Source organism: Bubalus kerabau, chromosome 15 (genome assembly GCF_029407905.1).
Source record: "Bubalus kerabau isolate K-KA32 ecotype Philippines breed swamp buffalo chromosome 15, PCC_UOA_SB_1v2, whole genome shotgun sequence".
Lineage (NCBI taxonomy): Eukaryota > Metazoa > Chordata > Mammalia > Artiodactyla > Bovidae > Bubalus > Bubalus kerabau.
This window is the reverse complement of record NC_073638.1, coordinates 84,471,973-84,499,067: the sequence shown is the minus strand read 5'-3', so window position 1 is coordinate 84,499,067 and position 27,095 is coordinate 84,471,973. Positions and strand designations below refer to the sequence as shown.

At 51.9% G+C, this 27,095-nt stretch overlaps 2 protein-coding genes across 14 annotated transcripts in view; both read right to left on the bottom strand.

The window, feature by feature from the left end:
• The window catches only part of LOC129627729 (oocyte-secreted protein 1), a 216,392-nt gene that overhangs the window by 113,829 nt on the left and 75,468 nt on the right, over positions 1–27,095 (bottom strand). The gene's annotated exons all lie outside the window — the stretch shown is intronic.
• The window catches only part of STX3 (syntaxin 3), a 49,745-nt gene continuing 22,671 nt past the window's right edge, over positions 22–27,095 (bottom strand). The window contains exons 3-11 of one of the 6 annotated variants that reach the window (XM_055547240.1): positions 17,463–17,562; positions 16,647–16,721; positions 15,556–15,623; positions 12,036–12,144; positions 10,909–10,982; positions 10,670–10,804; positions 8,901–9,011; positions 2,327–2,418; positions 22–1,856 (exon numbers count right to left, since the gene is read on the bottom strand). In XM_055547240.1, the coding sequence (XP_055403215.1) occupies positions 2,341–2,418; positions 8,901–9,011; positions 10,670–10,804; positions 10,909–10,982; positions 12,036–12,144; positions 15,556–15,623; positions 16,647–16,721; positions 17,463–17,562 (750 nt within the window). In that variant the 3' untranslated portion in view covers positions 22–1,856; positions 2,327–2,340. The other 5 variants (XM_055547241.1, XM_055547238.1, XM_055547239.1 and 2 more) reach the window with 5 other exon arrangements.

Below are 27,095 nucleotides of genomic sequence, written 5' to 3'. Positions count from 1 at the left end.
TACATACACACACTTCAGGAGCTAGTTTTTATGCCACTTGACTAGTTACAAACTTTTACTGTTTCTGGAAAAAACAGAGAAAACAGCAGTGCACAGAGTAATTGACAGCATATTTATTTATGCCCAGCTACCCATCTCCTCTCAGTCACGGAAGCGGGGATGTTGGACAGTGTGGCAAGAGACATGCCCTTGCCTTTTAGTGAAAGGAACTGATAGAAAAGCTGAATGCTGTGGTCTTTGCTAGGCGGGAAACCCTCTGAGGATGGAGGGTGTTTGGCTGTGCGTCTGTGTCCCTACAGGTCCTAGCACAGTGCAGGGGCCGCCTGGTAGATCCCTACTGCTGAATGAGCGAGGGCTGGGTCACTCAAAGGCCCACGGTCCCAGCTCTGTGTTTGCCTTGAACAAAGTTCATCATCTGTTTTTCAGAGCTAGCTAGCAGTGGTTGCTATCCTGTATGCAAACCAAAGGAGATACAGATTGATAGAGAGATTAAACCATTTGCTTTGAAAGTGGGCAGAAAACGGCACACTGACTAAAGTGTCCATTTTTTCACCCCACTTTCTTAAAAAGTTAGACTTGATGGCAGAATAGTTTACTTTCCAAAGTACAGACTCATCTAAGCAGTTGAGTGGCCCTCAAGAATCGCCTACTGTGATTTTTAATGTATTTTTAGTGAATCTCTTGTACAATAACTAATCGCTGAGTTGCGTTAGAACACACCCGAACCTTGAACAGAGGACAGTGTTGGGAACAGCTTGTTGTACACGCGTCGCTGGCCAGTGCTGCCCGTTTCAGCTGGCAGCATGAATCAGAAGGAATGGTGACGGGTGCGTTTGGCCTTCTGACCTAACATCGTCACCTCTGTTAGGGCTCACGGAGCAGTGGTGGCGATGACTGTGGGGCTTTCAGTCACAGCATGAACCTGTTTCTTTCAGGGTCCACATTTAATTACAGAACCACAGTCCTGGGGCACGCCATCTCCGCAAAGTAACAGGCTATTGACGACTCTCCTATCCCCACCTCCCGTAGATAAAGGACTTGAAAGTGTATGTTGTGGAAATGGGGGGTGAGGGGGCGCTCCTGTACTTTTGTGTAAGTGGATCAATCCACTCCGGGGTATTTTTATAGACTTGTGATATAGATCATTTCCCACTGATGCCTTAAAGTGTTGAAGAATCAAATCCAAGGATTTGTCCATAGCAGAAATCAGCATAGTAAAGTGGACAGACAGCAGCTGTAAATGGCAGGTGCTGTGCTAAGCACTGTGGACACAGCAGTGAGGAGCCATGCTCAGGGTCTATCACTGGACAATCGCCTCAGAGACGGAGGCTCTGAAGAAGGACAGGGATGCAGGGTGGGTCAAAGGTGGGAACCGGAAGTGCAGAAGCAGCAGCGCCCAGATCTGATGACCCCCTGCGCTGAAGTCCTGCCCCCAACAGCTGACGTCAGGGGACTCCAGCTCTGAGTCCCATTTCCTAACCGGTCTCCTTGCTATGCATTCTCCTCCGTGAACCGCCTTCCTAACCCGCCACAAAGTGCCATACTCCCCGCCCAGTCGCCCTGCCTGCCGCCCAAGGCCATATTCTCGTAAGTCTCCCTTTGCATCACTTTGGGGGAGGTGGTTGAGGTCCTGTGTCATACGAGGTTTCACAATGGAAAGAAGAACTCAGGAGGAGTCTGCGGCGGCCCCACAGAGGTGGAAGAAGGACTGAGAAAGCAGGTGAGGGTCCATCTGTGAGGGCTGAAGGGACGACAGAAACGGAGGGAGATCATAGATCACACGGCAGGGTGGCCGCGGCCAGGGGCACCACTCCCGTATACAGGCATGAAGGATGACTCAGGGCTGCAAAACCTTCCTGACCTCGGAAGGGAAGAACGTTACTTACTCTGGGTTCACCCTGTGGCCCTCTTCCAGCGTTTCAGGGTGCTTCTAGTCATTAACGAATTTGTTCTCCACCGTTCCCATGTGCCAAAGCCTTCTCTACAGGAGAGCCTTCGCTGCGGGAGAGCCCTCACTGTGGGAGGGCCTTCACTAAGGGCCTTCGCTACAGGAAGCCAACACCCTTAGGCAAAGGATTCCCAACAAAACCCTCTGCTGCCAGACCTGCTTACAGGACAGACCGCCTCTTTCTGCCTCCTCGTCCACCCATGCTCTACCAGCTCCCTCTTCACTCATGTCCCTGTTTCTCAGTTTTCTCCAACCATTACTCCAGCACCCAGTCCCACGCAGATTAAGGCACGGGGTGACAAGCCTTCAGGACACAAGCATCTCAGGTGAAAACAAGCCTGACCCCCTCCCCACCGCCGGCCCCCAGAGATGGCTCACCTGTTTGGTTCTTTTCAGGCAAATATGCCCCCAATAGTAGAAGCTAAGATGATCGCAAGGATAACACAGCAGATCATGATCATGATCTTCTTCTGTTCTTCCAGACGAGGAAAGAAAAAGCACGTGAGAAATGACGTCACTGCACAGAGGGTTGCAGAGGAAGGCAGACGGGGATGGGTCTGGGCGTGGAAGCGGATGTGAAGGGAAAGGAAGATGGATCTGGCTTCTAGAACCCAGGATGCTAAGAGACATCACCTCTCAGTGAGCGAGTCACAGATCTGAACAGCAAGCTCAGGATCGTTCTGCCTTGCGGCATCAGGCTCACCCCACTTACCCCAGAGCCACGGATACTCTTAGTGAGTAAGCCAAAGTCTTTTGGGGGATCCCTTGAAATCGAAGACCCAGTACGTGGAGCTTTACAGTGCGTTCTTTGGTAGTTAAAGCGTTTTCAACATTAGAACTTTGGATCCACCTGCTCTAGCACCGGGTTAAAATTTTTTCACCCCTTTCCTAAACAAACACAAGTCACCACCTGGGGCAGCCCATCAGCAAGTGTTTCACAGGGACCTGGAGCCAGAACTCTTCACAGTCAGTATATAGAGTCATTTATTTTTAAATTAGCAATTAAAATTATCCAGTTTACATTAAAAAAACAAACAAACAAACCCTTCACTTGTATCCAAATGATAAGCCCCAGGCCCAAGTCTCAGGAGAGCAAAGGTCTGATTGGAGCTTGGCTGCCTGCATTGCTGGAGCCAGGCCTGAGTCGGACATCACAGCCACAGGCGACGGGGGCCCCTCGGCTCCGTCCAAGTGCTGGGCGCTGGCTGAGTGGCCCTGGCACAGGAAGGCGGGGTACCTGGGTCAGGCTGCTCCCCTCTCCTAGAAAGCACTAAAGTCAAAGCTGAAATACGAATCGGGAGCTGGCCAGGACCAGCCAGGAGTCTCAGGGGCTCACACTGGCTCAGCACAGAAACTACGCTTAAAAATTTCCTGGCTGTTGTTTCCTCCATGACGGGTGGGGGCGACAAGGAATCTATCAAGTCCACTAACCTGGGAGCAGGAAGAACTGCTGAGTGGACCTCGGCTTCCCGAGCTGGCTTAGTCCTGGACACAGGACAGCCCCACGGTCGCGCGAATGAAACCAGACTGCGATGTGGTGTTCTCAGGACAAGCCCAGCCCCGGCAGCAAGCGGGGAGGGGTGGCGAGCTCGTCCCTCCTCCTATCTGCTAGCGGGGACCCGCCTGGTGCCCACCCCAGCCATCTGGGTAGTCTGACTGCCTGTGCAGAAGACAGCAAGTTTCCCAATGACATGAGATCATGTTTCTACTATGATTCCTGATTTTTAGCCTAGCTCAAGGTATTCTTCTGAGGTTAGAAAATCCTCATTTGCAGTTCCCTACTTCCTGAGAGACCCATGCATATATGCACATACCTGTCACACACACGATTATCAACACATCTGGACACATGAAATGCCTGAATACTCACAGCAGCTCCCATCTGAAAGCTCCCCAGAGCCTGAGCCTCGAGCACCTCAGCCCCGGCTGATTTTACAGGCCTGGTTACTCTGGGCCTCCCCGCAGTGGCTTCTCAGCCATCGCTCTCACAGTGAACAGCCAGCTCCCAGACCCAGACATGGGAACGGTGACCCCACAGCCCAGCCTGCACAGACAGTAACCTCAGATGATGGTCTCAGGCAGTGCGTCCCTGAGCCCACGTGAGGAAGTACAGCAGACAGAGGTGGAAGGTCGCCATGGAGCTCAGCACACTGAGAGCTTCATTTTAAGGCTGCGCTTCAGAGAAGTCAGCTTCCGAGACCACAGCGACCTCTGCCCATGCCTCCTGCTTTCAGACAAGGACAATAAGCTGGGGGGACTGGGATCCTGCCAGGCGGGAGACTCTGGCCCGAGTCTTATGTTGCCAAACTTGGAAGAATCCCCTTGTTTTGTTAAAGATATCCCACTCCAAAACAAACTGTTACAATGCTGGGGAGAACACTCCATGAGGTAGACAGTACAGCACCTTGGGGAGGTCTCAGGTAGGCTCTCCAAGGCACAGGACACAGTTTGACACATCGGAGGGGAGACAGAAGCTGGCTTGGTTCCTACAGTCCAGGATAAGGTGCTTCAGAGCCGGTGGGGCAGGAAAGGCGGTGAGGGAGCTCAGGCTCCTCCCGGGCGAGACTGTTTGCGGGTCGGGTCCAGGGGTGGTTACAGGGAAACAAAGGAACGGGGCTCACTCTCTCAGGAAGGCCATTCACACTGCTCCCATCTGAAGGCAGGGGTGGCGGCCACACCAGGCTGGGGTGAAACCAGGCTCTACAACAGGTTGGGGGGGAGATGCTGGTCGGGTCAGCACCCCGGGTGACGGCGAAGAGCGACAGTAAGACTCAGCCACACACCTGGAAGGCGGAGAGGAGAGATGAGCTGCAAACAGAATCGTGGAAGAGTCAACACTCACCCGACAGCCGACGGGCATCCGCGACAGGGCCTGAAGTAAGCACCCAGCATGCGAGAACCCGAACGTCCTGGTCTTATTGAGTCGCTCAGTTGTATCCAACTCTGTGTGACCCCACGAACTACAGCCCGCCAGGCTCCTCAGTCCATGGGGTTTCCCAGGCTAGAATACTGGAGTGAGTTGCCATTTCCTTCTCCAGGGGATCTTCCCGACCCAGGGATTGAACCCACATCTCCTGCTTGGCAGGAGGATTCCTCACCACAGAGCCACCTGGGAAGATCCAAAAGCCCTGTTACAAGAGAGAGAGGGGAAAAAAAGGGAAACCCCTGGGCCTCTTAGAACCCTTCCCAGGGGCTGTCGGCTCTGTGGATGGACATGTGGGTGGAGAGGCACAGTAGCTGGAGAAAGACACTCGTGCTGTGTGCAGGACCCCCATCAGGTCCTTCTGAATGCAGCTCAGAGGCTTGCTGGTACTGGAGTCTTCTCACGCCCTCTGTGCCCACCCAGTCTGTCTTAGAAGCAGAAAGGCACAGCGAACAGGACATGGAAAAGTCCTGGAGGCCTGTTACGGCTGCTCTACCTTGCGAGCTGAGCAGGCTTTGGGCAAGTTCCTAACTTCCCTGAGCTCCACCGAGATTCCCCGATGAAAATGGGGGTGATGCTGTTATCCCAGAGCACAACTGGGGAGCACAGACGTAGGGTATCTGCTTTTATGAGTTCTGATTCTCGAGTCCAGGCCTGTGTGCCAGTTGGCCTGGACTCAGTCTGGGAACAGGGAAGCAACCCAGCAAGGGCTCAGCAACTTAGCATCTTAGAAGTCGGGTAAGTCAGCTAAAAACAATGGATTGATCTGCCTCCTCATTTTACAAAATGATTTACATTCTGAATTCCTGGAATTAGGAATGGTGAGGGGCCCTGTGAATTTGAAAGACATCTTTCATCCGTGGATTTGGAGAGATACTGACTATTATACCTTTTCTTAATGTTAATATCCTTTCCAGGGGGATTGTGAAGAGTCAGAACAAAATTTTACAAACAAAAAAATGTCAAGGACTAGAGTCCAAGTACCAGGAGGGGGAAAAAGCAAATCAATTAATTATTTATGAGAGATCAGTCACCTGTATGTCTCAAGAAGTTGAATGTTTATGGTTAAAAATAATAATCGGACTTTGAGATCCTCTAGTCACATGGGAGGAGGAGGAAGGAAGAAAAGGCAAACTGAGGCAAAAAGTGAAGGGTCAGCTCTGGCGTCACATCTATGTATCTGTCACCTCAGTGACCCACCTTCTATGAACGTGTAAGAAAGGGGAAAACGTGGAAGTTAACCATACTGTTAGTCATAGCAAAAGAATAATAGCAAACCTCCAACGTTGGGAACATGTTGAGTAATTGAGAGTATATTCACAATCTTGTTGAACATGAGATTCCCAAAGAGATTTGAGTGTTGTGAAATGATGCTTGTGACCTTGTAACTGGGGACCACACTGTGGATACCATAGTCTGAATGATGTAAAACCACATCCGAGTGTGTGAACGTGCCATACGATTATCAGCAATAATATTAAAAGTTAATTCTGTCCACCTTTTCAGTGTTTACCAGTCTGTTTTTAACCGTGCATAATGCTATGTTTTAGTCAGAGAAGTACTTCAGAAGTCACAGATGTCTTCACAGTCCCAGTAACACTTGCCATGCCACTGCTACATACATGGAACCCTGAGTCAGTGGTCAGCTCTATTGTTTTTACCAGATTTTTTTACAAATCAATATCCTAAATTTTAAAGTCGGCATCCTCTGAGGCTCTCTAGACTTTACAGACGATGATAAATGCCCACCTTGTTTTACGAGGAGTAGCTCAGACATAGAATTCCCCTAGGTCCACTATTAGCTGTGTGCTCAAACTTGGCCCTGTTACTTAACTTCTCTAAGCCTGAGCATCTTCACCTATAAAACAGAGATGATAACAGCGCCTGTCTCCTGAAGGTGGTGTGAGGAGCCAATGATGCCTGTATTAGGTGTTGGCACAACTGCACACTCAAAACACCTTAGCAACTGTATCATTCGAGATCTAGCCAGTCAGCCACTCACAAAACCCTACAGCCATGAATCCCGATTCAAAGCTCCATTTATAAGGAAAGGAAAGGGAATGCAAAGCCCAACAGCCCTGAAAGACAGCAAGAACTCAGAGGACATGCCCCAGATCCCAGCTGGAGACCACACCCAGCTGAGGAGCAGGCTTGCTTGGGATGGGGAGTGAAGATGAGGTGCTCGGGAAATGAAGAACACATTGACACAGGAGCGAGAGCAGGGCCAGACCCCTCGGGGTACAAACCAACGAGAGACCAAGCCCGGCTGCAGCCAGGACCCAAGAAGAGGATGAGACGGAGGTAAGAGCAGGCATGGGACTGACAGTGTGGAGCACTCGGCGTGTCCACAGACCACCGTGAGAGGAGACGCAGAAGCGGAAATCCCAGGCTAGGTTCTCAAGAGTGAGCCGGTCCAGAGTCCCGAGAGCCTCCCCTTTACTTACATGTCAGCGCGGCCGCCCTTACTTCAGCCCAACGGAAAGTCCGATAATCAAGGCTAAAATGCCCAGCAACACAACTACTATCACAATGATAATTACCAATTTCTGGAGAGAGGGAGAAGAGAAATAAAAACAAGTCATTATTACAAACCACCAAAAAGCTGGAGTCAGCCATCCAAAACCCACCTCTGCACCGGAAGCCTCTTATCACCCCAGATAGAGTGAAATGAAAAGCTGACGTCGCTACATAAAGACGTTCCACTGGGATCTCTTGTTTAGGTTGCCTCTGCACTCGCAGTGCCAGCAGGGGAAATACGGAGCCTCCATCAGCTCCGAGCTCACACTGCAGCCCTCACGTGGACAGACATAGCCACAACCGTCACGGGGCCTCTAAGCAGCAGTAAACCGAGATATAACGTGACTGAGATTTTCCTTTTCAGGGGGGAATATGAAGACATATTTGACACAGTCCTCCTAAATGCAAACTCCCATCCATCTCTCCCCCAAAGAACACTCCCACCTGTCAAACCCAGGACAGTGACTGAGAGTCTGAAAGTACAGGTCCTGTTGTGAACAGGACAGGATTCATCATGTGAAATAACTTCTTAGCTCCCTAGGCACCTGCCCAAGAAACAGCTAAAGTTGGAAGAAAAAGAACTGAAGAATGAAAATATCAGAGCGCAAAGTCAGAAAAGAGCAGGCTAAAAAGCAAACCCCACCAGAGCTGGCTACTGCAGTGACTGGGCAGAGATGCTCCAAGCAACAGGGGCACCAGAACTAGAGGTGGGGGTGGGCAGTGGAGCAGGATGAGGTGACGGGAAGAGCTGGGCTGGAACCCGAATTTGAATCCCAGGTTCCTACGCTTCCTAGGTGGCCAGGGACTTCAGTGATTCCCAACTGTTTGATCTATCAAGTAGAAAACACAGGCGTGCCCTGAGAGAGAGTGTTCACATAGCCATCAGCACATAGCTGGGTTCACTATGTGGGCAGGGAAAAGAGATCAAAGAGGACAGGTGTGGGCTTTCAGAGTGGAAGGCAGCGCAGAGCAAGTTTCCGAAGGGCAGAGGAGCCACGTGTAACACAGGATGGACCAATAGCTCTGTCCATCGGACCAGCAGGAACGCTGGGCAGTGACGGGTCCACCCTGCAGAGCTGCCTGCCAGCGTGGGCTCTTGGGTGGAGACGGTGGGAGCCAGATCCATGCGGGACACGCTGGGGAGGGAAGGGGAGCTATTCTCTAAGGACAGCTGACGAAGGCTTTTGGAGGAGGCCAGACAGAGGAAGGCAGGGAGATCTCAGGGACATGGATGGGGGCGACCAGGGAGAAGAGAAGTCGGCTGGTCCCGCCGAGACACGGGGCTCACCCTGCGAGCTTCACTCTGATACTTGACTGCCTTTTTGGTGTCTGCCACGGCCCGCTCCACGAAGCCCACGGACTGGTCCATGTTGTTCTCAATACGGTCAATCATGGCGCCCTTTCCCCGGATGCAAGAGGTGGTAGCAGCAGAGACAGACACAGGGAGAGGGAGGAGACAGCAAGAGAGCGCACACGATGGACCCTGTCCTCTGGGGGCGGCGGGGGGCTCACCTTCCGGGCCTGACTCTGGTACTTGACGGCTCTTTTGGTCTCCTCCCGAGCCTTCTCCACATGGTCCACCGTGTGCATGACATTCAGCTCTATGTTATCTAACATCTCCCCCTGCGGAGGACAGACTCCTGTCACGCCCTGGACATGCACCCCAGGATGGTCCCAGCTCGAGTACAGAGGCCACAGGGACACCTGGAAACCTGCCAGTGTGGCCTTCCGCGGGGTAACCCCGCACACCTCCCCGTGATCGCCAGTGCTTTCCCAGGCCGAGGCGGCGGTCACCCGGCCCCGAAATATTCACTCAGTTACTTCTCCGTGCGAGACAGCGCCTGCACGCCAGGAGCACATGGTCTAGACGCCTGGAATATCCTGAAGGGTCCCCCGCCCCCTTTTTTTAAAAATGAAACATGTGAGAAGAGAAGCCAGAATACATCTCTCTCATGTTGCCAGGAGGCTGGCCTCTTCCTGGTCACTCAGATCTGAACCAAGTTCGTTCAGCCTGAACCGAGTGCCCGCTACTACAGAACGTGCCTGGCGCACGGTGGGTGCTCAGTAAACAGCTGAGGTGGGGACGCTTGCTTTCTCTAAGGTATCCCCAGGCCCCGTAAGTAACAAGACATTGGTTTTACCTGAGTTATCTGGTTAAGAGATCACGGTTTCTTTGCAAGATTCCCGACCCTTCCCCAGCTGTTACTTCCTGACCGGAAGTTTGGTCTTTCCAATTGACTTCTGTGCATCTTAAGATGGGAATTCCCTCCACCCACCTTGACCTTCATTCCACGCAACCCCTGGCTTTCTGCAGAGAGAACGGCACTTACCATCACTTGACTCTCAAACCAGTTCCTCCGCAAGGCAGTGTGGGGAGAAAAAACAAGAGTGCAGATGGAGGGACAGGAGGAACAGTCTCCAAGGGCAGAAGGGGATGGAGCAGAGGTGCCTGAGCCCAGAGCAGGAAACGTGTCAAAACCAGCCACGCGGTGCTCGGGCTCCACTAGGATTCCTGCTACACGGGAAGCAGGTTCCGATCCTTTCCAGGTGGCAGAGCCCCTGGGAGCTCGTGGTGAGAGTGGCTCCAAAGCGTTACACTTTAACTGCATCCTAAGAAGCGGGAGCCACGAGATACGTGACACTGACCCCACAGGCAGGGAACAGAGCCGTCCGTCCCTGGGCAAGCTGGCCCGGAACAAGACAGGCTGTCAAGCTCAGCGCCGTGAGGGACTCGAGTTTTCCCGCTGGTATTATCTTTGCTGTCCCTTTGTTGTTCCTCAGCAAAAAAAACAGTCAACATTTTTGGAAAAACTCACACAGAAGAAAAAGCAAAAATGGGAAAACACACAAGTCTCCGTCACGCCTGACTGTTCACCATAAACTGGGGAGGCCCCATGCTCTCAGTGTCACCAGTGAAGCGCCGACAGTTCCCATCAGAAGAGCGTTGTAAGGCATCACCACTAAGCACCCGTGTCACTAATAAAACATAACGATGATGGTCCCAAGGCCAGAGGGAACAGGTATGTTACAGAGCACTTCAAACCTCACGTTACTTAGACATGACTTCCAGGCCAGAGTAACCAGCAGGAGTAACGAGGCTGCAACCGCCCCAAGTGTCAGGATCCCGGTGCCTTCCTTTATCAGGACACTGGGATTCTGGGACTCCACGACGCCAATTCCCGATGCTTCTCTCTCCCCACTCAACCCCTGAGGCTTTCTCAGAGCCCCCCCGCCCTCCTCAGGAAGCCCCCTCCCCGCCCCCGCAGTACCCAGCCCCTCACCTGGTTCTCCACCAACATGGCGATGTCCATGAACATGTCGTGAAGCTCCTTGATGCTGCTCTCCAGCCTCACGATGTCCTTGTGCCGGCCCTCAATCTCACTGAGGGCTTGCTTGGAAATCTGAGAGTCGATGATCTATGGCGGGCCGCAGAGAAATGGACCATTGGCCCCCAGGCCCACCTCAGCCCCCCGGGGACCCCTGTGGGACTCCCACCCCCCAACCCCGCACCATCACTCACCCCAGAGGTGAAGATGGCAGGGTTCCCACTCTCCAGCATCTCCTCCAGCTCCTCGTCGGTGGTCTTTTTGCCAGCTTTATAACAAAAGAAGGAGAGTGTCAGATGGATGATCAAACCTCATCATTTCAAAAGTTTCCTGAAAACGGTCGTGTTCAGTCACTCAGTTGTGTCCAACTCTTTGCGACCCTGTGGACTGTAGCCCACCAGGCTTCTGCCCGTGGGACTTTGCAGGCAAGAATATTGGAGTGGGTTTCCAATTCCTCCTCCAGTGGATCTCCCCAGCCCGGGGATGGAGCCCACGCCTCCTGTGTCCCGCACTGGCAGGCAGTTCTTTAGCACTGAACCGTCTGGAAATCCCAGCGGGGGCACAGGAAGTTTCACTCTAAAGCCGTGGCCTTTGTAAGCCTGCTCGCCTTTCTCCGATGTCTCCCCTAACCCAATCCAGCCTCAACCTTATCAGCAATTACCCTCCTGAAGTCCATGTCTGATTATATTCCTTTCCAGCTCGGAACGTCTCCTGGCCCACTTCACTCTGCCGTGGGGTCCAAAGTCCTCAGGATGAGGGGTCAGTTCCCAGGTGAGCCCTCCCTCCAACCGTCTTACCCCCACCCTGCTCCGCCCAAGTGCGCCCTGTCCCCAGGCCCTGGCCGGCCTGCCCTCCCTGCCTGCGACCACGTTCATTCAGTTCCTGCACTCAGAGCATGTTCCCCGCTGTGAGGCCCTGATTGCTACTGATTCCTAAAGTTACTGATTCCTAAAGGGTGAGGCTGTATTAACTCCTTTACACAAACAGGGCAACCTGCACCATTCTCTGCTGTCAAACAGGCAGCAAAGATGCCATGAGCCCCAGGAAGCAGGGCTGTGTAGCAGGTATTTCCCTCCATGGATGCGGGAATGCTGGTTCCCATGGCAACCAACGCTTGGACCTGGTAGCACGGAGCCACCCTCTTTCAGCCTAAGACAGGACATCCAGGCGGCGGGGCAGTGCCGTGAGGCCCATCCTCGGCTGGCGCGCAAAAGGGAAGGCAGAAGCCACCCGGAGGCCCCGTCTCCCTGGGCCTGACCACTGGACAGACCACCACCCGACAGGCCAGGAGGGGGGCACAGAACACGCTGCAAACACGCACTGATCTCGAGCTGCCGCTGGATCCGCCCTTTGCTGCGCTCACGAAAGTCCACCTGGGCCTCGTTGTACTTGGTCATCACCTCCACAAACTTCCGGGACAGGACGGAGTGCTGCGGGGACAAGGTCAAGGCCGTGAGACCCCAGGAGCGAGGGGCACAGGCTCAGTGCCCCGGCCCCAGCCTCGCTCACGGCAGCACCGGACCTGGTACTGCGAGGCCAAGGGCAGCTCTTGGTGGGAAGGCAGACTTGTGCAGCCACTGGGAAACTGGAGATTTCGAAAAAAAAAAAAACCTAAAAATAGAGCTACAATTTGACCCAACAATTCCACTCCTGGGTGTGCGTGTATGTGTGTGTGCATGTATGTATAAAATATGTGTACATATATATATATATATGTATAAAAAACACGGATCCAGAATGATGCAGGCCCCCCAGTGTTCACAGCAGCGTTATTCACAGCTGCCGCAGACGGGAGCCCCCCAAGCGTCCATCAACAGAGGACTGGATAAAGAAGATGTGATACACACACGTACACGTGCGTGCACAATGAAATACTACCCAGCAAGTAAAAAGTGAAATCTTGCCATTTGTGACAACCTAGATGGGCATAGACGATATTTATGCTAAGTGAAATAAGTCAGAGAAAGACAAATACTGTATAACATCACCTTATATATGGAATCTAAAAAATACAACAAACTATGAACATAACAGAGAGGAAGCAGACTCACAGATACAGGGAATAAACCAGCGGTGACCAGTGGGAAGGTGGAGAGGGGACAGATGGGTGGGGGTGGGGGAGAGGGAGGTACAAAGGCCTGGGGTCAGATAGGTTCGAGGATGCATTTTACAACAGGGGGAATATAGCCAAGATTGTGTAGTAACTGTAACTGGAAAGTAACCTTTCAAAATTGTAAAGAAATTAAAAAAAAAAACCCAAAGACCAGGTACAAGACTCAGTGTTTTTGGCTTCCAAACTTTACACCATGGGGAAAGTCAGCTCACCTTTTCAAAGCATGTTTTCAGTTATCTGTTAACCTGTCTTGCTGAACTCACAGAGTAATTGAGGCCAAAGGAGATACTCTGGGAATGTCAGAGGCCTTGCCCGACTCCCCTCCACATCCCAAGACCCTTGTGTTCTTACTCAAACTGATCACCCAGCTTTTCCTGCTTCAAATCTTGCGTCTGACTCAATGCATTCCATCAACAGCCCTGGTGCCTAAACTCAAATCATCATCATTTTTATTCCTTGCCCACTTCTCAGCATCAACACCCAACAAAGGTTTTTCCTTTGCCAAATCACCAATATCTACACTTTTTTTAAACCGACCATCACCAGGCAAATTCAGACCAAAATCATTGCAAAAACCCAATGAGACCCACGTGCCCCACGCTGAGCCAGTTTTCAAATGGCTACCAGATTATCCTAACAGACTGCAACCCAAAGCAAATGCACACCAGCTAGCTGATCAGATCCCAACTCCTGAGACCGCAGTCACAGGCCCCTGGAACATGGCACTGGGTTCTCTACCAAAAACTCCACGCCCACTATCCTGTGACTAACTGCTGTCTCTAGACAGACTGTTCTCTTCATGTCCGCCCCACCCCCCTACACCACCCCTACCCCCTACCCACCCTACCCCGCCCTACACCGCCCCTACCCGCCCTACACCGCCCCACCTGCCCTACACCGCCCCTACTCTACACACACCACTCCTGCCCGCAGGCCTCCAAGGGCAACCTCTCCCTGAGCCTGCCCATGCCGACATCCTGCCCGTCCAAGGCCCAGCCTCCTCTGGGCACCTCAGTCCTTCCAGGCTCTTCCAATGCTGGGAGCACAAGGGTTTGGTCCCGTCTTCCTGCCCTCTCTCCTGTGGGTCCTGTGCCACAGCCTGCTTGTGACACGGGGCACGTCATGCCCGCTCTTCAATGACAAGGATCACATCTTTGACGACCGCCAAACAGCCTGACTCCAAGCTGGACAACTGACGCCCAACAGTCTCCAGAGAGAAGACTTCGGTTTCCTCTCCTGTAAACCAGGGAGGCTCACTACACCTTCGCCTGTGCTCTGGGAACCTCAGGCGCCTCCTGAGAGGACGGTGTGAGAGGGACCAGCCCTGTCCCCCACTTTGACCTGGGCAGCTCCCCTCTAACAGTTCTTCACATTGAGTTCCAAATAAGTGAGAGAGTCAGTTCCTAGGCAGGTAGATAGGGAGTCTAGGGGTCCCCAAGGAGAGAGGGGTCTGGAATTCTCAAGAAGGAAGAAAGGACAAACTTTTTTTCTTTCTCCACATTCCTTAGGATTATATAACAATAATGTATCCTGCCTAAGGACAGTCTTTGGATTCAACCTTCTGTTATCTTAAAATGTTAATTATGGGAGTAGACCTGGTCTTTACAAGGATGTATCTTGCCAATTATGGGAGTAGGTCTGATGAGGTCTTTACAACCTCCAGATATTCTTTGGATTATATAACTTCATTTTTAACACTAGCAAGCGGGTACTCTTTTTGCCCCCTTCTGATGCCTATGTCAGAAGCTTTCTCTATCTCCTTTATACTTTAATAAAACTTTATTACACAAAAGCTCTGAGCGATCAAGCCTCGTCTCTGGCCCCGGATTGAATTCTTCTCCTCTGGGGGCCAAGAATCCCGGTGTATTCGCCTGATTCAACAACAACCTTTCATAAGGTCTGTTTGTTTTTAAAGATCCACAGCTAGAAAAGGGAACTCTCCTACACTGTTGGTGGGAATGTAAATTGGTGTCATTATGGAGAACAGGAGGGAGGTTCCTTAAAAAACTAAAAATAGAGCTACCATATGATCCGGCAATCCCCCTCCTGAGCACAGATCCAGAAAAGATGAAAACTCTAATTAGAAAAGATACACAGACCCCAGTGTTCACCGCAGTACTACTCATAAGAGCCAAGAGATGGAAGCAATCTGTGTCCATCAACAGATGACTGGATAAAGAAGACGTGACACATATATGCAATGGAATAACGCTCCGCCATGAAAAAGAATGAAACATGGCCACTCACACAACGCGGATGTACCCAGAGAGCATCTCACTTACACGCAGTAAGTCAAAGACAAACGTCATATAACATCACTGGTACTAAGTATGTGGAATCTAAAAACTAATACAAATGAATGTATTTACAAAACAGAGAGACAACAAACTTATAGTTACCAAAGAGGAGGTGGGGGAATAAACTACGAGTATGGGGGTAACAGACACACACTGCTATATATAAAACAGGGTTTACTGTGTAGCACAAGGAACTATATTCAGTATCTAGTGATAACCTACAATGGAAAAGGATCTGAAAAAGCAATATACATATGCGTGTGTGTATACGTCATAACTGAATCACTTTGCTGTATATCTGAAACTAACACCATATTGTAGATCAATTCTACTTCAATAAATATTTAAAAAAAATAAAAAAGACTCCACAGCTAAGGGAAAAAAAAAAACTAAAGGATTGGGATAGATGGTTGTTAGGCCAAGAATCTCACCTGGGATTTCCGAATCCGAAGGTCTGCCGACGACTGCACCTCGTCTTCCTCAATGTGCCTCTCCATGCCTGGAAGGGAGAGGTTATTCCAGCAACGCAGCCCCCGCTCCCCTCCAGAAGCTCACGGTGCAATGCAGCCTCCTCTCGCAGACACACACACCGGCCAGGAGACGAACAGCAGGCAGGTCCCGTCTCAAAAGCCGTCTCACATCAGAGCCCCAGGACACCTTCACTCCAGGCTCTCCCTCGGCCACGTCTCAGCGTGGCAGTACAAATCCCTGCCCTGCCACGCCCCGGCATGTCTCCCTGGAAAAGCCACGTGCCCTCGGCGCTCCTGTTCTCTGCTCTGTAAAATGGGTGCACTGCAGGGCCCCCCTCGCAACGTCAACATGAAAATCAAACACAAACATGCAGTGGGCACAGGCTCACTGCCGGACTGGAAGCAGCCACCGAAAACCTCCACTCCGCCCCCATGAAAACAGGCAGTACGGTCCGAAGCGGGTGAAGAAATGATACCTCAGGCTCGGCAACGCCGCTTTCTCTCCCTGACCAACAGCATGCACTCATCACCAAAGACAGTAAGTGGGATAAGAATGCAGATGACAGCCACGGACCTAAGGAAGCTTCTGGGCTCCCAGCCGAACTGAATCTATGAGAGTGGCTTCACAGAACACTGCCCTAACTGAGGGGGGGGAGTGGGCGTGAGGGAGGTGATACACCCGGTCCCCAGGAGATGCCTGCAGACGAGTCTATCTGGCATCCTCACATCTCTAACATCACTGTTCACACGTACGCAAGTGCTGCGGGAGGACACGGGACCAGGACAAGGCGAGGGGCTGAGCTAAGGGGCCCGAGCCACCAGTCATTCACCAGCTGAAAGCACACTTCCATTCCCGTCCCCAAATTCCAATTCCCGCCTCGCTCAACCAGACACAGTTCTGGGGTATCATGCATCATGCCGGAGACAGAGCCCAGATCACGAGCAAAGACGCCACGCGCGATGTCACCCCCATGAGGAAGCGTTCTGCTCCAGGAGGGCTGGACCCCAGACGTGGGACGGTTGGGGGGCTGGCTGCTCCCTTAGCCCCTTACTCTTCAGTTTGTTCCGGACATTGTTGGCCCTCTTCTTGATCTCGGTCGTGAGCTGCTCCAGGTCATCCTTGGTTTCTGGGTAAACAAAGGCCGGCAGCATCAGTTAGAAGAGACTGAACGCTTTGTCAGTGACAACAATCGACGGAGGAGGTGTGGTGCTTTCTCAGGCGTCCAGGGCAGTACATATCCCCAGGGGCTCCCCAGACACCCGTCATCAGAACACAGGGAGCTTAGTTTTTAAAAGCATTTTTCCAGGCACCCTGCCCTCGACCTACAGTGTAAAAACACCTCGTGGAAAAAAGGAGGGACTGGGGAAGCGTTTCAAGCAGAGAAAACAGCACAGCTGCGCCTTCCAGAAACCCAAAGCGGGGGCAGAGCTGAGACACGCCAGCAGCAGCCAGAGTCCCCGCCAGCCACGAGAGGAGCTCGTTGGGAAGGAGACGTGAGTCTGGCCAAGTGGAGCCACAAAAAGCAGAGGTGATGGGGGCGTCCCTGGGGTCCAGTGGCTAAGATTCTGCGTTCCCAATACAGGGGGCCCGGGTTTGACCCCTGGTCAGGGAACCAGATCCTACAGGCCCCAACTAAAGAGTCTGCATGCTGCAACACAGAGTGAAGATCCCGCGTGCTGCATCAGAGAGCTGGCGCAGTCTAATAAACAGACGTTAACAGGGCAGTGTGAGCAGGAGAGGGTGAGGAGGGCGGGCGGTGACCCGGCAGGCACGCAAGTGTGAGGGAACACGCCCTCCCCTGCTGCTCTGAGGGGGACCCGAGGCCCAGCCGGGCCCAGAGGGTGACTGAGCCCCGTGTGGCACTCACTTGGCTCGGGGATGGGCGCAGACAGGATGACACTGTAGAGCCTCTTCGCTTCCTCCACGTGCTCAGAGATCTTGTCAATGTTGACACGGGTCTCCTCGATCTGTAAGTAGAGAGACCACAGCCTTGGCGTCAGGAGGGAGAGCCTGGCCGCAAATGAGGGGAAACGCTCAGCAGAGCTCCCCACCCAGCGTCGGGGCTCGTGCAGAGAGGTGGTGACTCTGGGCAAGCCTTCTGAGGCCCACCGGCCCCAGGGAGCGCCCCGTCCACCCATCCACAGTCAGAGAAGGGCGTGCTGACAGCCGTCCACGAAGCTCCATCTTCACTGCTCCCTGAAGAGGAGACACTTGCCCACCTTGGATGGGGGGTCCCGGCTGGAGTCAAGAAGAGCCAGGAAAAGCCCAGGAAGCGTCAGCGGGAAGGGTCAGGACACCGGGCAGGTCTTCAGCTGCTCCGGAAGCGGGAGCCACAGTGAGTGAGGAGGACAGGCAGGGAGAAAGGAAAGGGGACGGGGCGGGGGGAGAGAAACGAGAGGAGAGGCGAGGAGCTTGCCGAAGCAACGGCCGCGCTGGGGCCGGAGCCGCCCAGCGCCCCTGGACACGCCTCCTACCAGCGGACCGCCACAGACGACCAGGACCCAGGAGCTGAAGCCAGGAGCATGTCTGCTCTGTTCTGGTGCTCCTGACTATGCCAGGTGTGTATGGGAAAGTCCTGGGGGCCTCCCTGGAGGTCCAGCGGCTACAACTCCCTGCTCCCAGTGAGGGGGGCCTGGGTTCAATCCCTGGTCGGGGAACTAGAGCCCACGGCCTGAAACTAAGAGTCTCCACACCACAGCTGAAGAAGCTCCAACATGCTGTGGCTAAGACCCGGTGTAGCCAAATGAATAAGAAGAAAGCACTTGGAGGCGTGCCTTGACCACATGGATTCTGCTACCCGGATGTGAAGTTCAGCCGCAGCTCCATCTTCACAGGCACCAGGTGCCCCTCCGGGGGTGGCTGCAACGTGCAGGGCACGGCTCGTTGGAAGAGGTCTCGAAGCCTCCACATCGACCTGCCTGCCCTCCACAGTGAGGGGCACGCCAACACGCCCACAGTCAACAAACAGAAACCTCATAAGATGCCACACAGGAGGGTCTTAGCCCCTGAGATGCAACGGAAAGACAACTCACGATGCAGCTTCCAGCAGCCCTTTCCTCCAGTGAATAATCCACTTCTTAAAAAAAAAGAAAAGAAAACCTGATCACAGCTCTGCAACTGGTGAAGAAAGCAGGGGAAAGAAACTTGAGTTCTCTTTTTTATATTTACTCATATTTCTGGTTGCACTGGGTCTCCGTTGTGGTGTGCAAGCTTCGCACGGCGGTGGCGTCTCTTGCTGTGGAGCACCAGCTCTAGACGCAGGGGCATTAGCAGCTGTGCACGGGGCTCAGCAGTTGCGGTCCTGGGCTCGAGGCGCAGGCTCAGGAGTCGTGGCGCATGGGTCAGCTGCGCCGCGGCACTTGGGGTCTCCCAGACCAGGGGTCAAGCTGGCGTCCAACCATCTCATCCTCTGTTGTCCCCTTCTCCTCCTGCCTTCAATCTTTCCCAGCATCAGGGTCTTTTCCAATGAGTCAGTTTTTCCCATCAGGTGGCCAAAGTATTGGAGTTTCAGCTTCAGCATCAGTCCTTCCAATGAATACCCAGGACTGTTCTCCTTTAGGATGGGCTGGTTTGATCTCCTTGCAGTCCAAGGGACTCTCAAGAGTCTTCTCCAACACTACAGTTCAAAAGCATCAATTCTTCGGTGCTCAGCTTTCTTCACAGTCCAACTCTCACATCTATACATGACCACTGGAAAAAGCATAGCCTTGACTAGACGGACCTTTGTTGGCAAAGTAATGTCTCTGCTTTTTAATATGCTGTCTAGGTTGGTCATAGCTTTTCTTCCAAGGAGCAAACATCTTTTAATTTCATGGCTGCAGTCACCATCTGCAGTGATTTTGGAGCCCCAAAAAATAAAGTCTGACACTGTTTCCACTATTTTCCCATCTATTTGCCATGAAGTGATGGGACCAGATGCCATGGTCTTCGTTTTCTGAATGTTGAGCTTTAAGCCAACTTTTCTCTCTCCTCTTTCACTTTCATCAAGAGGCTCTTTAGTTGTTCTTCACCATAAGGGTGCCATAAGGGTGGTGTCATCTGCACACCTGAGGTTATTGATATTTCTCCCTGCAATCTTGATTCCAGCTTGTGCTTCATCCAGTCCAGCATAAACAGAAACTTGTGCGCACCAGGACCCAGGTGAACGGAGCAGTGACCGCACAAGAGACTGATTCAAACTTGCCTGTGAGTGTCCAGGAGTATCTGGCAGAAGCGTGGGTCGGCGGTGGCCTGCTATGGGGTTGGGGGCATTGAGTGTAGCAGTGCATGCATGGGACCTTTTGACAGAGGTCCCCATTGTCCTCATTACTGCCAACATAGTTTGGCCCCAGGTCAGATAACAGGGAGGGAAACAGCCCCGCCCATCAACAGAAAATTGGGTTAAAGATTTACTGAGCACGGCCCCGCCTATCAGAACAAGATCCAGTTTCCCCCTGGTCTCTCTCCCATCAGGAAGCTTCCATAAGCCTCTTATCCTTCTCCATCAGAGGGCAGACAGAACGAAAACCACAATCACAGAAAACTAGCCAATCTGATCACACGGACCACAGCCTTGTCTAACTCAATGAAACTATGAGCCATGGCATGTGGGGCCACCCAAGACAGATGGGTCATGGTGGAGAGTTCTGACAGAATGTGGTCCACTGGAGAAGAGAATGGCAAACCACTTCAGTATTCTTGCCTTGACAACCCCATGAACAGTGTGAAAAGGCAAAAAGATAGGACACTGAAAGAGGAACTCCCCAGGTCGGTAGGTGCCCAATATGCTGCTGGTGGTCAGTGGAGAAATAACTCCAGAAAGAATGAAGGGATGGAGCCAAAGCAAAAACAATATCCAGTTGTGGATGTGACGGGTGATGGAAGCAAAGCCTGATGCTGTAAAGAGCAATATTGCATAGGAATCTGGAATGTTAGGTCCATGAATCAAGGTAAATTGAAGTGGTCAAACAGGAGGTGGCAAGAGTGAACATCGACATTTTAGGAATCAGTGAACTAAAATGGACTGGAATGGGTGAATTTAACTCAGATGACCATTATATCTACTACTGTGGGCAGGAATCTCTCAGAAGAAATGGAGTAGCCATCATGGTCAACAAGAGTCCGATATGCAGTACTTGGATGCAGTCTCAAAAACGACAGAATGATCTCTGTTCATTTCCAAGGCAAACCATTCAATATCACGGTAATCCAAGTCTATGCACATATGTGCAATCTAAAAACTGGTATACATGAACCTATTTGCAGGGCAGGAACAGAGACAGAGACACACAGAAGGGACCGGTGGACACAGCAGGGTTGGAGAGGGCGAGCTGAACTGGGAAAGCAGCACTGACGTGGATACACGACACGTGTGATGCAGACAGCGGGTGGGCACCTGCTGCACCGCACGGGGGGCCAGCCCGAAGCTCTGTGACGGCCGAGAGGGCTGGGCTGAGGCGTGGGTGGGAGGGAAGTCCAGCAGGAGGGGGACATGTGGACCCAGATAGCTGATCACTGTGTTGTACAGCAGGAACTAACACAACATCATAAAGCAATTATACTCCGATTTTTAAAAAAAGAAGTCAAAAGCCTAAGGTTTTGATGACTCCTAAGGACTGGATGACTCGAAAAATATCTCCTGGAATATTATTATTCCATAACGTAAAGAGTATCCTGACTCAAAATCTGTTCAAGGTAGGAAGTTGTTGGTAGGATGAGACTGTTGGACCCCAAGCTCAGAGTCGCTCTAGACACTTGACTAGACGGCCCAGCGGATGGGAGAACTGGACCCCAGGCTCCGTCCTCAGTCTGTCTGCAGAGCTTTCCAGGTCAGGGGCCTCCACTGCCGCCTCCCCTCATCCTCCACCCACAGAAGCTGCCCCTCCCTCTGTCCTCAGTAGCCTGCCCATCTGGAGCTGCTTCGGGGACTCTGACTGAGTAATCCAGCGATTTAGTCAGCTCACCAAGGAATTGCAGAACAACTTCAGGACTTCAGGATGGGCCACTGGCCAATCGCAGAGCTTTTTTGTTCCTTCTAACTTTGTGTCTGTGTTTTCCTGGAAGTGTTAGTTCTTTTCAAAGGTGACTTTCTGAGTACTTCAGGGGAGCAGGTACATGCCGTTAACTTCCTTTTTGTGCGTTTGCCAGATAACCAAAGACTGGGAAGGGCAGGGCGAGCAGGAAATCTAAGTGCTGAATCGAAGCATTCAGTGCTGTTTGTCTGTGTGTTCAGGTTGTTTGAAAAAGACTGACATTACCCCGCACAATAATGTTATTAAGAACTCAACCTGAGTTAACGCACACCTGCCCCATAAACAAGGCTCTTTCCTGCGTGGCTGTGATGTCACCATCACCACCCTTTTTACGCACGAGCTGCAGCTCAACGCAGCCGAGGATGTCATCAAGGCCGTAACGGCAGGAAGAGGTAGACGCGAGGTCTGAACCCGCATCCCTCAGATCCAAACCCGTCTCCTGGACCGGGTGAAGGTGCAAGAACCGCCTCCCTGGCTCATCTTCTCCCAGGTCCATGTGAGTCCAGCCTGTGTCAGGTGGAGGGCTGGAATCCACTCACCATTCCGTGAGACGGCTCAGTGACCTCCGACCGGTGTCACGGGCCTGCTTTTCTCTAACCAAAACTCCCTGGAAGGACCTTTTCTCCAAGGAGTGCTCAAGAAATGCTGTTGACTGAAGGAAGCAATCCAAACGTTTTTCTTTTTTTAATCACCATGCTAAATTTGCAGCTAACACATCCTCAATGCCTATTTATTGTATTGGTAAGACTCTGAGCTCCCAATGCAGGGGACCCAGGTTTGACCCCTGCTTGGGGACCCAGATTGCACAAGCCACAAACAAGAGTTCACGTGCCACAGCTAAGACCTGGCATGGCCAAATAAATAAAAATAAATACTGTTTTAAATGCGCTTTTCAACGGTTTGTCAGGAATGGGGTGATCTGGACAGCACAGTTTAAGACATAAGTTAGGATCAGACGAGGTGCACATTCTGGCTCCACCCTTAGCAGTCAGTGACCGTGAACAGGCCGCTTACCCTCCGAGCCCCAGTCCTCTCACCTGTGGACGAGGGTCATCCTGTCTCCCGCCTCCCCGCGTTGGTGTGAGCCTTAGGCGAGGTGAGACATGGCGCACTACGTGCTCAGTGAACGCCGGGCGGTGCTGCCGGCAAAGACGCGGGCAGCCAGCAGTCCCCGCGCTGGCACTGCCCGCCAGGCTCCGCTGAGCCTTTCCCAGCAGGTCTCCAAGCCCCACGGCAATCCCGACATTAACAGAATGCTCTGTGACGCCAGCAACCCCCAGGGAAATCCACGAAGGACAGCAAGTCAACTGCCCTTCACGCTGGGTGTTTGCTCGCGGAACTAACCGTAATTACCACAGTATACAGGCCGCTGTCTGTATCCTCAGGTTCTGTGTATATGGATTCAACGCAAAAATACTCAAGGGGAAAAAAAATTCCAGAAAGTTCCAAAAAGCAAAACTCAAATTTGCCAACTATTTGACAACTATTTACATAGCATTTACACGGTACCAGGCATTCAGAAAACTAAGATCATGGCATCTGGTCCCATCACTTCATGGGAAATAGATGGGGAAACAGTCTCAGACTTTATTTTGGGGGGCTCCAAAATCACTGCAGATGGTGATTGCAGCCATGAAATTAAAAGACGTTTACTCCTTGGAAGGAAAGTTATGACCAACCTAGACAGCATATTGAAAAGCAGAGACATTACTTTGCCAACAAACATCTGTCTAGTCAAGGCTATGCTTTTTCCAGGGGTCATGTATGGATGTGAGAGTTGGACTGTGAAGAAAGCTGAGCACTGAAGAATTGATGCTTTTGAACTGTGGTGTTGGAGAAGACTCTTGAGAATCCCTGGGACTGCAAGGAGATCCAACCAGTCCATCCTAAAGGAGAACAGTCCTGGGTGTTCATTGAAAGGACTGATGCTAAAGCTGAAACTCCAATACTTTGGCCACATCATGGGAAGAGGTGACTCATTTGAAAAGACCCTGATGCTTGGAGGGATTGGGGGCAGGAGGAGAAGGGGACGGCAGAGGATGAGATGCTTGGATGGCATCACCAACTCAATGGACATGGGTTTGGGTGAACTCCAGGAGTTGGTGATGGACAGAGAGGCCTGGCGTGCAGCGATTCATGGAGTCGCAAAGAGTCGGACACAACTGAGCGACTGGACTGAATTGAACTGAGGCATCATAAGTAATCTAGAGATGATTTAAAGTGATTTAAGGTAGTCAGCTATGTGTAGATTATATGCAAATACTACGCCACTTTATGTAAGAGACTTGAGCACCCAGGGATTTGGTATCCAGCGGGGTCCTGGACCCAACCCCTCCCCACCGAGAAGGACTGTACTAATCACCACCATCTGACTAAAAGGAGGGAGCTATTTTCACAGCATGGATGGCCTCTTCCCAGTGGATCTAATTAGCCAGTGGACTCTAATCTCAAAGCAGAGATAGGACTACTCTGGAGACTGGCAGGTACTGCGGGGTAGGGTGTAAGGCTTTGTCTATTCTACCTAGGGGACTCGGACGGTAAAGAATCCACCTGCAATGCAGGAGACCTGGGTTCAAACCCTGGATCAGGAAGACTTCCCTGGAGAAGGGAATGGCAATCCACTCCAGTGTTCTTGCCTAGGAAATCCCATGGACAGAGGAGCCTGGAAGGCTACAGTCCATGAGGCTGCAAAGAATCAGACACGAGTACACTACCACCACCACCCATCATACTGCTAAGTTAGGTGTTAAATCTTTCCTATTTATTTACTGAACTTTATTACATGCCACCTTTTTAAGGCAACAAAAGTAACAGGATTGTAAGGGTCAAATAAATTACTCTTCCTCTGTCAATGCATACACCTTTCTTCAAAAATCATATAATCCCCAAAAGTCTTTGTATTAGAAGGCAAGTCCTCTGATTTGTTTGCTTCTTTGCTTTGGGAAGCAAACAAACATTGACAGGAAGGGACAGAGAAAGGTCTCAGTCAGCCAAGCATCAGAAGTCAAGTCCATCAGGGGGTTTTACCAAGACTGTGAGTGGTGTTTCAACTCTCCGATTATGAATGAAAAGAGAAGCATGATCTCAGAGCTATGCTGACCTGTGACAACTAGTATTCTCGGTCAAATCGGGTAAGTGGATTTGGGCTTTGTGCCGCCCAAAACATGGTCAAGAAAATAGAAATCTATCGAGTTATTTTAACTGAAGTATCAAAATACAGGGAATTCTTGACAGAAATGAGCTGAGGGACGTGCCTGGGGGCCAGTGTTTAAGAATCCACCGCCAATGCAGGGGACATGGGTTTGATCCGTGGTCAGCGAAGTGAGGTCCCACATGCCACAAGGCAAGTAAGCCCGCACACTACAACTCCTGAGCCCGCGTGCTCTAGAGTCCTCACACCTCAAGAGAAGCCCAAGCAACACAACCAGAGAAAGCCCGTGCCCGCATCAAAGACCCAGGGCAGCCAGAGAGAGAGAGGTGCACGAGCTGAGAAGCCAGAGGACGCTGAGGCATCCTGGAAACGGGCACCAGCCGGTTGCAGGGACAAAGAAGGCAGGCATGGTCCCCAGGGCACCTCTGATGGAGCCAGGCCTTGGTGGTCAACCAGCAGAACGGGGACCACAGAGGCAGGGCTGATGGAGTGAAAGCTGAGGTCACGGAGGAGGTATGTCTGGGAGGAAAACCATGGCCTCATTCCCACCACCTTTAATCTTCTGAGGTGCCTCCCCTGGGTCAGACACAGCAAAATCCAGTTGGCAAGGGACCTGGGGCAAGGAGTTCCTTGCAATACAGAGCAGAGCACAGGAAAGGTGATAAATGAAGCCAAGAGCAAACAGGCAAATGACCAAAAAGGCTTCCTGCCCGCGTATCAAGCCCAGAAACACAGAACCTTCCAGCCCAACTAGGCATCTGAAGGTGCTACTTCAGGCATGAGGTGAAGAGTGTTTAGCCTCCTAGATCTGACTTAATACCTAGATTTCCAAGTTACACCCACTTTGAGGATCTTCGTTTTAACAAAAGTCACAAGACTGCACGCCTCCTAGCTTCTCTAACCGGCCACAGCTCCAGTGGTCTTGTTCCCTCGTCCACATGGATCCGCATCACTGTGCTAAGCAGGTAGTGTCCCTCAGTAGACGTTTGTTCAATAAATAAAGAAATGAATACATGTAACTCTGGGGACATGCTTGCTCCATAAACCACTGCGAAACTGACACCCCCTTTTTAAGCACATCCAAGAAAGAAAAGTTTATGACAGCATCCTCGGCAATAAGTTCATTCCTCTCGTTAGCAGAAGTTACACGTCAGGAAGGGTTCCAGGAAAAAATAACTGTTAAGACAGGCAACTTAACCAGGTTTCTTCACTGTAGGGCTCCTCAGAACCTCTAACAAGTTCATGTGCATTTCCAATCTCCATGGGAGGAAAAGAGTATGATGTGTTTCTCAAACATAATTGAAGTCTTTGGGCATCTCATACCGCAATCCAAACAGGCATCCCCACCTGGCCCCGCCCTTCCATGTTAACAGAACTGATTTTCTTTGGGCAGAGGGGTTGCCAGGTCTAGAGGCTGGATCATGACTGGTTCTATGGTAATCCGGACAATCCTGCCCCTTAGCCGTTTCTCACTTTTCTGATCTCCACTCTAAGCGAAGGGTGGCCGCGACCATGGGATCCGTCGCCAGCCAAAGGGCCACAAGGAAGGGCAGCGTGAAGGATCTGGGTAGTTTTCCTCCCTGAGAAGAGGATTTCCGAGCTGTTCTCACGGCCTGTGACTCTGGTGTGTGTGTTCAGTCACTCGGTCGTGTTCGACTCTTTGCAACGCTATAGACTGTAGCCCACCAGGTTCCTCCATTCGTGGGGGTCCCCAGGCAACAATGCTGGCGTGGGTTGCCATGTCCTCCTCCAGGGCATCTTCCCGAGCCAGCGATCAATCCCAGGCCTCCTGTGAGGGGATGCTGGTGTAGGCTGATGCCACATGGAGCTGTGACTCTGGTGGTTTTAAAACATGGCATGGGGACTTGCTTGCTGGCCCAGTGGTTAAGGATCTGCCTTCCAACGCTGAGGACATGGGTTTGATCCCTGGTCAGGGAACTAAGATCCCACATGCCACAAGGAAACTCAGCCTGTTGTGCTACAACTACTGAGAAGTCTGCACATCATGACGAAGAGCCCACGCGCTGCAGTGAAGGACTCTGCGTGCGGCAGCTGAGACCCAGTGCAGCCAAATAAAGAGAATAAGCGGTGGACCACATGCAGTGAAGGACTCTGCGTGCGGCAGCTGAGACCCAGTGCAGGCAAATAAAGAAAAGAATAAGCGGTGCACCACATGGTCATGGCTGAGAGGGCTATCTGTGTAGTCCCCTCTTGAGTCAGGCAGGCTTATGGCTGCTTCAGCAGCAGCGCACAGTACAAATGATGGCGGTGCGACTTCCACAGCTTCCAGGCCTGCCTTGGAGCCCTGAGCCGCCCCCCAAACCAATGACCCTGATTC